Source organism: Tachyglossus aculeatus, chromosome 4 (assembly GCF_015852505.1).
Source record: "Tachyglossus aculeatus isolate mTacAcu1 chromosome 4, mTacAcu1.pri, whole genome shotgun sequence".
NCBI lineage: Eukaryota > Metazoa > Chordata > Mammalia > Monotremata > Tachyglossidae > Tachyglossus > Tachyglossus aculeatus.
In genome coordinates this window covers 125,815,912-125,830,254 of record NC_052069.1, presented here as the reverse complement: position 1 = coordinate 125,830,254, position 14,343 = coordinate 125,815,912, and the positions used below count along the sequence as shown (strand labels likewise).

Genomic DNA, 14,343 nt, shown 5'->3' with positions numbered 1-14,343 from the left:
TTTGAAGGGCGTGGCTAGGCCCGGGTGGTGTGACTAGAGGCGGGAAAGGGGCGTGTCCAGAGGGCGGAGGGGCGTGGCAAGGCACGAGGGGCGTGGTCAGGACGAAGGGGCGTGGGCAGAGGCGTGGGGGAAGGGGCGTGTCCAGGGTCTGAGGGGGCGTGGCTGGGGCGGGGAAAGGGGCGGAGGGGCGGTGCGGAATCTCTCCAGGACAAATCTCATTCAAACCCGCTCCGACCAATCAGGGGCGGGCGCGGCTCCCGTTCCAACCAATGGCGGTTGCGCAGCGGCCTCGGGCCCCGCCCCAGGACACGCCCCCACCGCCGGCCGCCGACCGGAGGGGTCACGGCGGGGGCGGCCAAACGCAGGCCGGCCTGCCATGGGGCCCCACCGTGCCCGTCGCCGCTCCCTCTGCGGCCAGCAAGTCCGCGGGGACGCCCCTTTCTACCTCGCCACCTTTGGTGAGTCCCGGGCCACCTGAAATCCCGAAAGGCTGGGAAACAGGCAGGGCTCTGTGTGTGTGTGTGTGTGTGTGAATTTGCAGGTGAGAGTGAGTGTGTCTGCGCTTATCAGTGCATCTTCGAGGGGCGGTGGGAGGGTATCCGTGTTAACCTGGTCCTTATTAGTAATAATAATAACAATAATAATAGCATGTATTAAGCGCTTACTATGTGCAAAGCACTGTTCCAAGCGCTGGGGAGGTTACAGGGAGATCAGGTTGTCCCACGGGGGGCTCACATTCTTAATCCCCATTTTACACATGAGGGAACTGAGGCTCGGAGAGGCCCACGTCCTCCCCCGGTCCTGGAATGCCCTCCCTCTGCCCATCCGCCAAGCTAGCTCTCTTTCTCCCTTCAAGGCCCTACTGAGAGCTCATCTCCTCCAGGAAGCCTTACCAGATTGAGCCCCTTCCTTCCTCTCCCCCTCGACCCCCTCTCCATCCCCCCCATCTTCCCTCCTTCCCTTCCCCACAGCACCTGTATATATGTTTGTACATATTTATTACTCTATTTATTTTACTTGTACCTAACTATTCTATTTATTTTATTTTGTTAGTATGTTTGGTTTTGTTCTCTGTCTCCCCCTTCTAGACTGTGAGCCCACTGTTGGGTAGGGACTGTCTCTATATGTTGCCAGCTTGTACTTCCCAAGCGCTTAGTACAGTGTTCTGCACACAGTAAGCGCTCAATAAATACGATTGATTGATTGATTTAGTGACTTGCCCAAAGTCACACAGCCGACAAGTGGCCGAGTCACGATTCGTACCCATGACCTCTGACTCCCAAGCCTGTGCTCTTTCCCCTGAGCCACGCTGTTTCTCTAATAATGATGGTATTTGTTAAGCGCTTACTATGTGCCGAGCACAGTTCTGACTTGAGTGTGTAGAGCACCGCACTAAGCATTTGGGTGCTGGGCGCTTACAGAAATTACAAGTTAGGGGAAGCAGCTGGGTTTTAGGGATAGTCTCGTAAATGCTGTGAGGGCGGGAGGAGTAGCCAAGTGCTTAGGGGGTATGGACACAGGTGCTTAGTAGCAGCGTGGCTTAATGGAAAGAGCACGGGTTTGGGAGTCAGAGGTTGTGGTTTCTAATCCTGATGAGAAAGGGGAGAGGAAGGAAGGGGCTCAATCTGGGAAGGCCTAGTGACTTGCCCAAGGTCACACGGCAGACGTGGTGGAGCAGGGATTCGAACCCATGACTTCTGACTCCAAAGCCCATGCTCTTTCCACTGAGCCACGCTGCTTCTCAATAGATGGGCGCAGCATTCACCTGACTTGCTTGGGCAGTTCTGTGTTAGCTCCTGGGTCAGGGACTGACACGCACAGGAGCCCAGGGGTGTTGGGGTGATCTTGGTCCTGCCTTTGGGAGCTGTTCCCCACGAGTCAGGTCACTGGCCCAGGGAGAGAGGGTGAGGGTCTCTCCAGTGTCTCTGCTCCACACTGCAGCCTGGGCCTCCTGCCTGGCAGGAACTGGCATACAGGTGCTGTCTGGGTTTAAAGGCTCAGAAGCTGCGGCCAATCCCTCTGGCTCCATGGGTGCCCTGAGGGCCGAGTAATTGAGAGGGCCAAGGTCCAGCTGCTACAGTGGTGTTGGTAGTGTACTGTGGTGCTTGGTAGGGAGAAGAGCAGCAGGAGCAACAAGGGGTGCTCACCCTCCTTCCTGTTAGACCAATTCAGTTCTTGGGACGGACTCAACCAGGGCTGATGAGGCAGATTTGTGATATTCCCCAGTGTAACATGATGGGTCCTAGCTGTACCCAACCCAGTGGTCCCCCTGATTTGGGATTGTGTGTGTAGGACATGCTGCATGGTTGGAGAAAGTTTTCTCTGCCATCACGCTGAACTGAATGAGCCCATTGAGTTGATCAATCCTATTTATTGAGTACTTACTGTGTGCAGAGCAGTGTACTAAGTGCTTGGGAGAGTGCAATAGAACAGAATTGGTAGACATATTCCCTGCCCAAAACAAGCTCCCAGTCTAGAGGGGGCGACAGCCATTAAAAAGAAATAAATTACGGATATATGCAAAAGTGCTGAGGGGGTGGTGAATAAAGGGAGCAAATCAAGGTGACTCAGGAGGGAGTGGAAAGAGGAAATGAGTGCTTAGTCAAGGAAGGCCTCTTGGAGGAGATATGTTTGCACTAGGCCTTTGAAGGTGAAGAGAATAATTGTCTGTCCCACACGAAGAAGGAATACAGGGAGTACATTCCAGGCCAGAGGCAGAATGTAGGCGAGAAGTTGGCAGCGAGATAGATGAGATCAGGGTACAATGAGTAGGTTGGCATTAGAGGAGCGAAGTGTGTGGGCTGGGTTGGAGTAGGAGAGTAACGAGGTGAGACAGGAGGGGGCAAGGGGACTGACTGCTTTAAAGCTGATGGTAAGGAATTTGTTGTGAAGGTGGATGGGCAGTCACTGGAGGTTCTGGAGAAGTGGGAAAACATGGACTGAACGTTTTGGTAGAAAAATGATCCTGGCAGCAGTGTGAAATGTGGAGTGGGGAGAGGCGGGAGGCAGGGAAGTGAGCAAGGAGGCTGATTCGGTAGTCAAAGCGAGATAGGATAAATGCTTGGAGCAGCGTGGTAGCAGTTTGGATAGAGAGGAAAGGGTGGATTTTAGCGATGTTGCGAAGGTTGATCCTACAGGATTTAGTGACAGTTAATATAATGTGGATTGATTGAGAGAGATGAGTCAAGGATAACCAAGCTTATAGGCTTGCGAGACAGGAATGTTGGTGGAGCTGTCTACAGTGACGGGAAAGGGAGTACAGGGCTTGGGTGGGAAGAAAAGAAATTCTATTTTAGACATGTTAAGTTGGAGGTGTCGTGGGGCAACCAAGTAGTCAGAGGAAATGTGAGACTGCAGAGAGGTAGAGAGATCAGGGCTGGAGATGTAGATTTGGGAATCATCCAGAGAGGTGGTATTTGTATCCAGGGGAGTGAATGAGTAAGTAGGGGGTAGGAGAGAGCCATGCAGTACCTCTTGATGATTATTATAAAATTTATTTATTGCATTTGTTGAGCACTCTGTACTAGATACTGCACCACTGATCGGAAAAGGTACAAGGCACTGATTATGGGTTTTGATTTAGACATAGTTTCTGGCCTAAGGGAGGGCTCCCAATTTAACAAGAAGAGGGACTGGCAACTGGAAAGACAGGAAAGAATACCATGTTAAAAGCAAAACCAATGAATGAATTGAACACAGACAGTTGTCTTAGTTAATCTTCTCTCCCTCCTCCCCCTAGTTCTCTCCGGCCTCCAGCCTTGGAAATCTGGGCCCATAGGTTCTGGGCCCAGATTTCCCTGTTGTGTGGAGATAAAGCACCAGTGCTTTGCACTTGACTAATGAGCCTCGGAAAGAAACCAGGGACATCATCCCTCAGCACCTACAAATGAAAGCTTAGATGTTTTGACACTTACCAGTGAGAAACAAGACTCCTGGGGCTTGTTAGGGAGATAGTCAATGCAGCATGACCTTGTGAAGTCCTGCAAAGAGGCCAGAGCTGGGACTGCCTCCACTCCGCAGGCTGGAGCTTCCCGGTCAAGGCTGGTAGTGAACTGCCTGTGGGATAGTGGCTCATGAGTAGTGGAAGCCAGAGGGGCTACTGCTTCCAGCCTCTTTCTGGGAAATGCAAATAGGACAGCCCGTTCCTAGCATGAGCTTGGATTCCCTTTGGGTAGTCTGCCTCTGGACAAAGTCCAGGCTGCTGAGTCTTGAAGTCTGTAAGCTCCCCATAGGCAGAGATCCAGTCTCTCAAGCACTTAGTACAGTGCTTTGCACATAGTAAGCACTCAGTAAATACCACATATTAGTGGAAGTAAGGTGTCTGAGTGAGGGGTTGGCTCCCTGGGTAATAATAGTGGCATTTGTTAAGCGCTTACTATGTGCAAAGCACTGTTCTAAGCGCCGGGGAGGATACATGGTGATCAGATTGTCCCAAAGTCTTCATCCCCATTTTCCAGATGAAGTAACTGAGGCACAGAGAAGTTAAGTGACTTGCCCAAAGTCACACAGCTGGCAAGTGACAGAGCCAGAATTAGAACCCACGACCTCTGACTCCCGAGCCCATGCTCTTTCCATTGAGCCATGCTGCTTCAGAGTTGAGCTCCCTTAAGACACAACCCACCCAGATTTCCCCCGCTCTAGGCTATAAGCTCATTATGGGCAGGGAACGTGTCTGTTGTTGTATCGTACTCTCCCAAGCGCTTAGTACAGTGCTCTGCACCCAGGAAGTGCTCAATAAATATGGTAAATCCCAGAAAGGAAAGGGACCCCCAGCTGCTGCCTCTTCCTTAAACTCCCTCTGCTTGAGGAGTCCCCGAGGGAAAACCCAAACCTAACTCAGGGAGGCTTCGGGGAGGAGTAGCAGGGTGATCAGGGTCTCTTCTCCTCCCATTGGCAGTGGTGGAAATACCAGCTGGGGACCCCTGGTATTGGTGAGGAGCTGGAGTAATTTGTTCTGCCTCTTCCAAGCTCCCTGCCTGGTCAGTCCCCTGACTCCTCAAAGACATGGAGGCCCAGCCTTCTGGGCTTGAGCCTGGGTCAGCCTGCCCAGAGAAAATCTGGGCAGGTGCTGGGAGCCTCCCAAGTACACTGCTCTTTGCACCTTCCCAGAAGGAGGTGGTGAGTGACACCGTCTCAGTGCTCAGGGTCCGAGGGGCCTGACTGTGGGAAGCAGAGCTGCTGTCTCCATTAGATAACATTAATACCATATACATAGCACTTTTTATCAGCAGTTCAAAGCACCTTCCAGGTAATCAGATAATTCCCAGTGATTCCTGTAGGGAGCTGGGGGAACTGGGTGTTATTACTTCCAGTCGTAGGAAGGGAATAAAAGGGCAGAGAGGATCAGCCTCCTTGGTTCCCAAGGACTGGTCCCCTTTTGCCCCTTGGAGCCTGCACTGGGGGGTGGAAACAGGATTTTCGTTCCTGTCCTTTGGGTGAAGTTGGGGGAGGGGGCTGATCAGTCTGCCTTTGGGGCAGCTCTCCTTCCCTTCCTCTCACCAGGTGGACCAGACCAGGAAGTGTTGGGCCTTGGGTCGCCAATGGGCTATGGGTCCCCCGGAGGTTGGCTCAGATGGGGGCTGAACCAACGGTTCTGCCCTGTGAATCCAAATTGATTTTTGCCCTCATCTTGGGTAACTCGGGGAACTCACATGTGCAGCCAGTGCTCGGGGCCTGCTTTTTTGGGGTGGCTCAGGAGGGATCAGTCTTCCTGGGGGAGAGGGATGAAAGGGAGGCATTGGCTCAGTGACCTCCTCTTTGTCTTCAATTTGCCTCTCGCCTGACTCAGGACTGCTAGCATCTGCTAGCCGGGTGGGCAGGAATTTAGCATTGTGCCCGACCTCTCCCGGTTCCAACCTATGGCCCATTCCAAGTCTGCTGGAGCATACGCGGCACACTTGGGTGGCATCGGCATCGTCACCATCAGATCAGCATCTGTGTAGGACCTGGGTTGTGGGAGGGCTTGGGCATTTTCCATGCTCCCACTCTGGAATGGCTGGAGCTCCTGCAGTAACTGGCTAATGTTGGGATAGGGATTGGCGCGGCGTCCCCCAGCCCTCACATGGTGGCCCTGGCTCAGCTGGAGGCCACTCTTGGACTTCTCCTGCCCTGAACTCCTGATGAGTTCCTGGCTGCGAGTATCAAACTGAGATGATTTCACTACTCTGCAGGCCTGACTAGCCCCTTAGACTGGAAGTCCAGTGAAGGACAGGAACTGTCTCACCTGATTATTTTCTATCTTCCCCTGCACTTAGTACAGTGCTTGGCCCAAGCACTCAACAAGTACCACAATTATTCATTATCCCAGCCAGTGGCCTGGTGTAGGCTATGTAGTGCAAGTACAAGGGCTAGTACAGTGCTCTGATCATCAGAATAATAATTATGGCATTTGTTAAGAGTTTCCTATGTGCCAAGCACTGTTCTAAGCACTTGGGTAGATACAAGGTAAATCAGGTTGAACACAGTCCCAGGCCCACATGGGGCTCCCAGTCTCCATCCCCATTTTACAGATGAGGTTACTGAGGCACAGAGAAGTGAAGTGACTTGCCCAGGGTCTCACAGCAGACAAGTGGCAGAGCCGGGATTAGAATCCATGACCTTCTGACTCCCAGGCCTTTAGTGAATGTTCAGTAAATACTGTTGATTGTAGCTCAAACTCCCCGGCTTAGCTGTCTATTGGGAACTCTGGGAAGGAGTAAAGGGCCATGGAAACCCTTGCTGGAAAGAGTGGCTTCCTGCGAACACTAAAGCAAACCCCAAAATGGTGGAAAAACTCAATTTTTATCTGAATGGGAAAACCCCACTAATGACACCAGACTTCCCCAGATCCATATTCTACAGATGAGGCATGGATTCGAGAGTTTTCAAGGCAGGGATCTGCCATACACCCTCCTTGCCCTACCCCTCTGCCTCCCCTGCTCGGAGCCCTGCTTCCCTCCCTTCTGCTTCCAGCTTCTTGGGGTTAGCATCTACTGTTCAGGCCTTGAGCACCCAGTTGGAAAGGACTGGAACCATCTGTGGTCTTCTCTTTGAAACAATGCAGTAATCGATCTCAAGATTCTTAGGACAGTTTTGCTTTCAAGATACTGTGGGTCTCGGGGGTTGCTTCACTGCCTAGGACTTCAGAGTGTTGGGGTGCTGTCCGGGACTGGTCTAGGAGAATTCTTCACCAGGCACAAGCCATGGGGTGTGACCCCACTCCATTCAGGATGAGGCTTTAGCTTCATTTAATGTTCAGCACCTTTACTTCTGAAGCAGTGCATCAGCCTGCACCAGGGAAACCATATGCACAACAAAGACTTATATTGGCAACAAAGAGCTAACTGCTGTCCCCAGACCTGTTCCCTAGGCAGCTCACTGGCAACAATACACAAGGAAGTAGAGAGCAGAATCAAGAAGGCCTGCACGTCCTTTGGGTGACTTTTAAACAGAATTTGGCGGCAACTAAAGCAGCGTGGCCTACGAGATATAGCACGGGTCTGGGAGACAGAAGGGCCTAGGTTTGAATCCTGGCACTGCCACTTGTCTGCCCTGTGGCCTTAGGCAAGTCAACTTCTCTGTGACTCAGTTACCTCAGCTATAAAATGGGGATTAAGACTGTGGGACATAGACTATATCCAGCCTCATTCACCTGTATCTACAGTAGCGCCTTGTACAATGCCTGTCACACAGTGAGCGCTTAACAAATAAAAAACAAACAAAAAACTAAAGGACTACAGAGCTGGAGTGCTGCCCAACGCTCTCTGTGACTGGACTTTATCTGAGTCACCTCTGACTCCTCGGGCAGTTCTCTCACCATCATTTATCAGACTCCAGGTGATACGACAGGATGACAAAAATGGAGTTGTGGAATAAAGTCCATCTCCTAGCGGAACAACAAAGGGTGCTTCAGAACAGCAAACCCACAACCGTGGACACTATTTGTGTGTGAATGTTGTGCACTTCAGCCATGTGGGCACCTGGAAGTGAGTATCATCATCGCATGACATCTCCTTTAAGGTCAAACAGTGTGTGTGTGTGCGTGCACACGCACACGCTGGATTTGTAGCAGACTGAATGGGGTGCTGTAGGGGATCGGATCCAGGTCTGGGTTGGCATCAACCTCAGTAACTAGATATCTAGACTCAGCACTGTTGGACTGTTTGTCACTGCTGGGCTGTTTGTCCCCTGGAAGACCTTCTTTCTCCCCAACTTGAAAGATGGGATTAAAATTAGCCACTTGCCCAGGTTTGACTCAAAACCCAGGAGCGCCCTTGGCTTTGCTGAGCACGTGCCCAGCCCTGAGGGCAAAGGCTGGGCAAGAGAACAAGGCACTCTGGGAGATGGAGTGATGAACATCTCTGCTATGTGAATCTTTGAAGTGGCATAGCTTCTCCTATCTCCCTTGGGTCCTGCTCTTCCTAACCAGCCCCTCCCCAGCCCATGGGGCAGCGCGTGTACTGACTAAGTGAGGATCCCACGACTTGGGGTTTGGACTTGCAAGTGCCAGGGGAGATGACGGTTGCCCAGGTCAACCGACAAAGTTCCCCCAAGCACTCTCCCTTGCCCCGCATCAGAAACAGAGCCCTGGAATGGGTAGGCTGGAGAGCTACCATCAGAGGGGAATGTCAGTGGCAATTCATTCATTCAATCGTATTTATCAAGTGCTTAGTGTGTTCAGAGCACTAAGCACTTGGAAAGTAAAATTCGGCAACAAATAGAGACAACCTCTACCCAACAACAGGTTCACAGTCTAGAAATGTCATCATCAGAGGTGAAGTCCCTGACCAGTACAGGCTGGGTGGCACCGCAGCCAATCAGTGGAGTCAGTTGCATGGGAGGAGGGGGTCTTGGCCCACGGATCTCTGTGAGGATCAGGGAGGAGTGGAAGGCCTTACTGAGGAGGTCTGGCACCTGTGGGACATTGGATTTCAAGTCTCCAGCCTCACCCTGAGAGTAGTTGTATTAAATGCTTACTATGTGCCAAGCACTGTTTTAACCAACATAATCAGATTGGACACAGTCCCTGTCTCACATGGCACTTACAGTCTAAGGGGAAGGAAGAACAGGTATGGAACCCCCATTTTACAGATGAGGAAAATGAGGCACTGAAAATTTAAATGACTTGCCCAAAGTCTCAAGGCAGGCAATCGAAGGAGCTGGGTTTAGCACCCAAGTCCTTGGACTCCCAGGCCTGTGTTCTTTCCCCTAGGCTGCACCACTTCTCTTCTCTGAGAAGGGAGGGAGAGAGGCTGTGATTGAGTGCTAAGAGTGGCCCCCGAAAGTCCTGTCAATCAATTGTATTTATTGAGCGCTTACTGTGCGCAGAGCACTATACTAAGAGCTTGGAGAGTACAGTATAATGAAGTTGGTAGATTTGTTCCCTGCCCACAATGAGCATCCTTCCTCTTCAGATGAGATCTCCTCCCTGCTCTCAAGTGCTACTCCATCCACCTGTGCTTCAGACCCATTCCCTCTCATCTTATGAAATCTCTCGCCCCTTCCCTCCTCCCCTCCTTAACTTCTATCTTCAACCGCTCACTCTCCTCTGGTTCCTTCCCCTCTGCCTTCAAACATGCCCACGTCTCCCCATCCTAGAAAAAACCCTCTCTTGACCCCACCTCCCCTTCTAGTTATCACCCTATCTCCTTCCTACCATTCCTTTCCAAACTCCTAGAATGAGTCGGCGACACCTGCTGCCTCAAATTCCTCAATGCCAACTCTCTCCTTGACCCCCTCCAATCTGGCTTCCGTCCCCTACACTCCACCAGAACTGCCCACTCAAAGGTCACCAATGACCTCCTGCTTGCCAAATCCAACGGCTCCTTTTGTGACAGCGAAGAAAAGTGGCCAAAGTGGGTGGCAGGAGGCGGGCCCCGGGCTCAGATTCAGCCGGGAAGGCGTTCATTTTCGGGGAGACCACCAGGTGGCGCTGTCGGCCCGGTGGACTGATCTCTCACCATCTCCAGGAGCTTTTGAGCTTGCTGCGTGCACCAACCTTTGAGAAGGCTCTCCTGGCCCTGCTCTCTCTACCTTTCACCCTCCTCCCATCTCCAGAGGATCACCAGGGGGATGAGGTGGGGACAGGTAGCCCTGAGGGCTCAGGTGGTGCCCCTGCTTTGGTCCTCTCAGCCGCACCCCAATCACGAGCCTCTGCTTCCAGCTGCCCCTGTCCCTCTTCTCCCCAACCAGTTTCTTGCCTCCCGTATTCTGAGCTCGAGGGTCAGTGGGAAATGTCAGCTGCTCCACCCCATAGGAAGGAGAAGCTGGTGGCTGGCCCTGGGGGCTGGCTGGTCAGTCGGAAATCTGCAGAGGCTGGATGGTGCTTTGAGAGGGGGTCTGGGCTATGCTTCAGAGCTCCTCACCCCTGGAGCCCGAAAGGGGCTCTCCGCTGCTACAAGGGCTGAGGTCTTCTGGATGGAGCACCCCAAACCTGGGGCTTCCCCGGGGGTAGAATGGCCTGAGCTGGCATATCCTGACACATCACCGGAGTGCCGAGTACCAGATTCTCTGCTGTTGGTCCAGAAGAAAGAACACTGCTCTGGGAATCAGGAAACCTGGGTTCCAGTTCCAGTTCTGCCTGCTGGGGTGAAGCCATCAGTGGTGAAGGTTTATCGCTGAAAAACCTCCTGGGGCATTCTGGGAGATTGATAGTCAGGGATGTCATCCACCCGTGGCCTCAGGGGTGACTCCTGCATTCTTCTCCTAGGTCAGCTGAAGCTGTCAATCGAAGCCCAGAGCAGAGTTCTGCTTCTCCACGGTAAGTCTGAGCTTTAGGTCCATTCCCATGACAGAGCATGACCGGTGCCCCCTTCCAGTCCAGGTTGACCCGGGGGCTGGGGTCACCCAGCATCACTTAGAAGGCTGCCCTCTCTTTGATGGGCCCTACTGTTGCAGGTGTTGATTTCCCATGAGCGAGACTGGCCTGCAAGTGTCGGTTCTGGGTGTGTAGCCATCGCACAGTCCGGGTGACTTTCCTAGTTGGGGCCGCCTCTTGCCATTGCTCCACCTGGGCCCACTGTCCTGACCCTTTCTTCCCCATCCCCACTGAGCTGGGAGACTCTGGCACTTCCCTCCTCCCTCCTGTTCCCATGCTCCTCTAGCTCTCTGGGTAAGGAAGAAGTCTCCCTCGAAACCTGCTCCTTCCATTCAGTGAGGGAATTCTCCTGTCCTGGTGAGGATGGGGGTGGGGGAGGTGCCTGGCTTACATGTGCTGATGCTGCTTCAGCTCTGAGCAGGGTAGGGCAGTAGGGCGAATCTAGCCTGACACTCCCTCCTTGCTGCCTCTTGGCACTGTTGAGGGCCACTCTCTCCTCTTCCTGTGAGAGAAGGGATGTGGGTGAGACAGGAAACCAGGCATTTCCCCCATCACTGCCACCAGACAGGGAGAACACCTATTTCCCTGCTTCGTCAACCCCTCAAACTTCCCCATACATCATGAGGAGGAGCAATAATGACTTTGAATTCTCCCTCTAGTTATTGAAGCCAAAGACCTAATGGAGGAAAGCCCTCAGCCCTGTGCTGTGTACGTGAAGGTGAGGAGTGGGGCTGGGCCAGCACCACGAAAGGGGTGGGGTGGGGCTGGAACTGGGAGGGGTTGCTGGGACTGGGAAAGGGGGACTGGAGTCTTTTTTGGGGGACTGTTCTTTTAGTTTTGGTATGCATTAATCAAGCAATCAATGGCATTTATTGAGTGTATGCAGAGCACTCTACTAAGTGCTTGGGGGAGTATGCTATAACAGAGTTTTAGACATGCTCCCTGCCCACAAGAAGCTTACAGTCTAGAAGGGGAGACAGACATTAATAAAAATAATTTATAATATATAACTTATAGATATGTACATAAGTGGAGTGGGACAGAGGGTTGGGTGAAAGAGCTGGAGATAATCTGGACTGTTGGATCAGAGCCCACCCAAGGTTCGTAATTAAAGGAGGGAAAGCAGGTATCTTATCTCCATTTTACTGATGAAGAGACTGAAGCCCAGAAATATCTAATGACTTTCTCAAGGTCTCACAGGAGCTGAGATAAGAACCCAGGTGCCCTGTTTCCCAGTGCAGTGCTCACTGCCTCCTAGTCACTGCTAGGGAAGTGCTCAGCCTTGTCCTAGGACAGCCAGCCCCTTTCCCAGCTAGAACCTGGCCCATCTCAATGATCTGGTGGAGGATGGAATGGAAAAAGCAGCAGAGTCCGAGGAGAATGTTTCCCATCAGTCAATCAGTCATATTTATTACTATTATTACTACTAGTAACAATCACAGTGGTATTTGTTAAGCGCTTACTATGTGCCAGGCACTGTACTAAGCTGTGGGGTGGATACAAGCAAATTGGGTTGGACACAGACCCTGTCACACTCTCAATCCCCGTTTTACAGATGAGGTAACTGAGGCACAGAGAAGTGAAGTGACTTGCCCACAACCACACCTACGGACTCCCAGGCCTATGCTTAACTCCTATGCCATGCTACTTAGCTGTGGGCAGAGCAATGTACTAAGCACTCGGAGAGTACAGTATAACAGAGTTGTTAGGCTCATTCCCTGCCCCATGAAACATTTCTACTTCTCCCACCAAGTCACTCAGTGGAGCCACACTCAAGGATTAGAGTGATTTCCATTTCCACCCTGCTGCCCCCGTGCTTGTGGTGGTAAAGAGAGCGGAAGGGAGGTGGGGGAGATGATGAGAGCTGGTTAGTCTGCACCCTGGATGATCAGTTCTGGGCCTAAGGGTGAGGCTGTGGTGCTCTGCCCTCAGGCTACTAGAGGGGGGCCCGGCCAAGGATGCGGTTCCTTGGGGAGCCTGCACACCACTTTGGATGTTTGCAGGGGCCCAGGAAGCCCACAAGAGTTACCCCTTCCCCCCACAGAGTCTACAGGGGCCTACAGGGCTCTGCAGGAAGCTAGTTCTAACTTTGACCACCCGGACCTTCTGGGGGAGCCCCAGAGGGGCGGGCCCTCTGCAGGGGGTTGCATCCAGCAGCTTATTGGACTTTTCCAGGGCTTTTGGCTCGGATCTTCCTTGTCAGGGGTGGTCAATCAGCACCTGAATGGGGGTGTGCCAGGTCAGCCACCCCAGCCTGTCTCCTCTGTCCCCAGATGTCGCTGGCACCCGACGGCGACCCCAAGGCCCGGCAGAAGACGCAGACCGTTACGGACAGCAGGAACCCTGGCTTTCACGAGCATTTTCTATTGTGAGTGCACCAGCCCGATGGGAACCGGAAACTAGCTTCTCTGAACCAAAGCCAGACCCCCCCAGGCCCAGCGCCGGCCTCCATTTCTCTGTTTTTGTCTGCCCACAAACCTCCCCGTGCAGGTTCGTGTGGAGGTAGAGAGAGAAGAGGAGACAGGTTGACTGACAGGGCCTGGCAGAGTGAGTGGCTCACTGAGCTGGGGGTTCAGTGGAGGGAGTTTCCCCCATCGGCACTTCCTCCTTATTCCCTGGTAGATGCCGTGGGGAAAATGCTTTTCCATTCTCAGCCACTGAGTTTAGGATGCTAAACTCAGGATGTCTGCTGACAGTGGGTAGGGTGTTGCCCGGAAGGGCAGTGGGTGAGGAGGGGAGGTGAGGGTACCCTTCCAGGGTCATCTGCTTCTCAAGTGTTTCAACTTTCGGCCCTTCGGGAGGTTGGGAGGGTCCATGGAATCAAATAACTGGGTGGGTCTCCAAGGATCATCCCGTCCAACCCTCTACTTTTAGGCAGAGGTAAGCTAAATCATCCAGGCCAATTTCAATTGCATTTTAACTTTTGGCTCTTGTGGCTTTGATGTTTCAAGTCCTGCTCCCTGTGAACGTTTTCTCTTAGTTTTAAATTGAGGTGGAAAATGCGCTTTAGCTTTCTGGTCATCACTGTTTTTCCTGGATGCTTATTCCCCCCAACTCCCAGTGTGGGCTTGTGGGAAGCAGGGCGATGACCAGGCTACGATACTAGAACCAAGGAGTTGAAGGCTTGCCCTGGCCTTCCCCAAGCTTGGCTACAGCTGCTTTTGGACTGAGCTGGGCTCATCTCCGAGTCCCCCTTTTATAGCCGGTAACCTAGGGTTCCCTATATCATTCCCTGGCCAGCACTAAGGTGGGGGGCTATTCTTCAGCAACGTCCATGGCACCTGACCCCTCCCTCTGGTTTGCTTTCTAGCCCAGTCCAAGAGAAAGATGAGCAGAAGCGTCTCCTGGTCGCAGTTTGGAACAGAGAGAGGGAATCGAGGTATGGATTTGGGGATTGATGACCCTGCTGGGCAGTCAGGAGACATCTGGGGTATCTTCTGCTGCTTGCTGTTCTTCCCTGTCAGTGACCCAGTGGAATACAGTGCCCTGCCAGTGGAGCCCTAGCTTGAGAAGGCCATGTATTGAGTGGGCCAGGGGTAAAGTGGGAG

The 14,343-nt window shown here is 52.6% G+C and overlaps 1 protein-coding gene across 1 annotated transcript in view; it reads left to right on the top strand.

The window, feature by feature from the left end:
* The first annotated feature begins 387 nt into the window (after positions 1–387).
* RGS3 (regulator of G protein signaling 3) overlaps positions 388–14,343 on the top strand; it is a 159,916-nt gene continuing 145,960 nt past the window's right edge. The window contains exons 1-5 of the mRNA XM_038745097.1: positions 388–458; positions 10,688–10,738; positions 11,455–11,513; positions 13,069–13,163; positions 14,106–14,174. Of these exons, the coding sequence (XP_038601025.1) occupies positions 11,475–11,513; positions 13,069–13,163; positions 14,106–14,174 (203 nt within the window). The 5' untranslated portion in view covers positions 388–458; positions 10,688–10,738; positions 11,455–11,474. The remainder of the gene's footprint in view (positions 459–10,687; positions 10,739–11,454; positions 11,514–13,068; positions 13,164–14,105; positions 14,175–14,343) is intronic.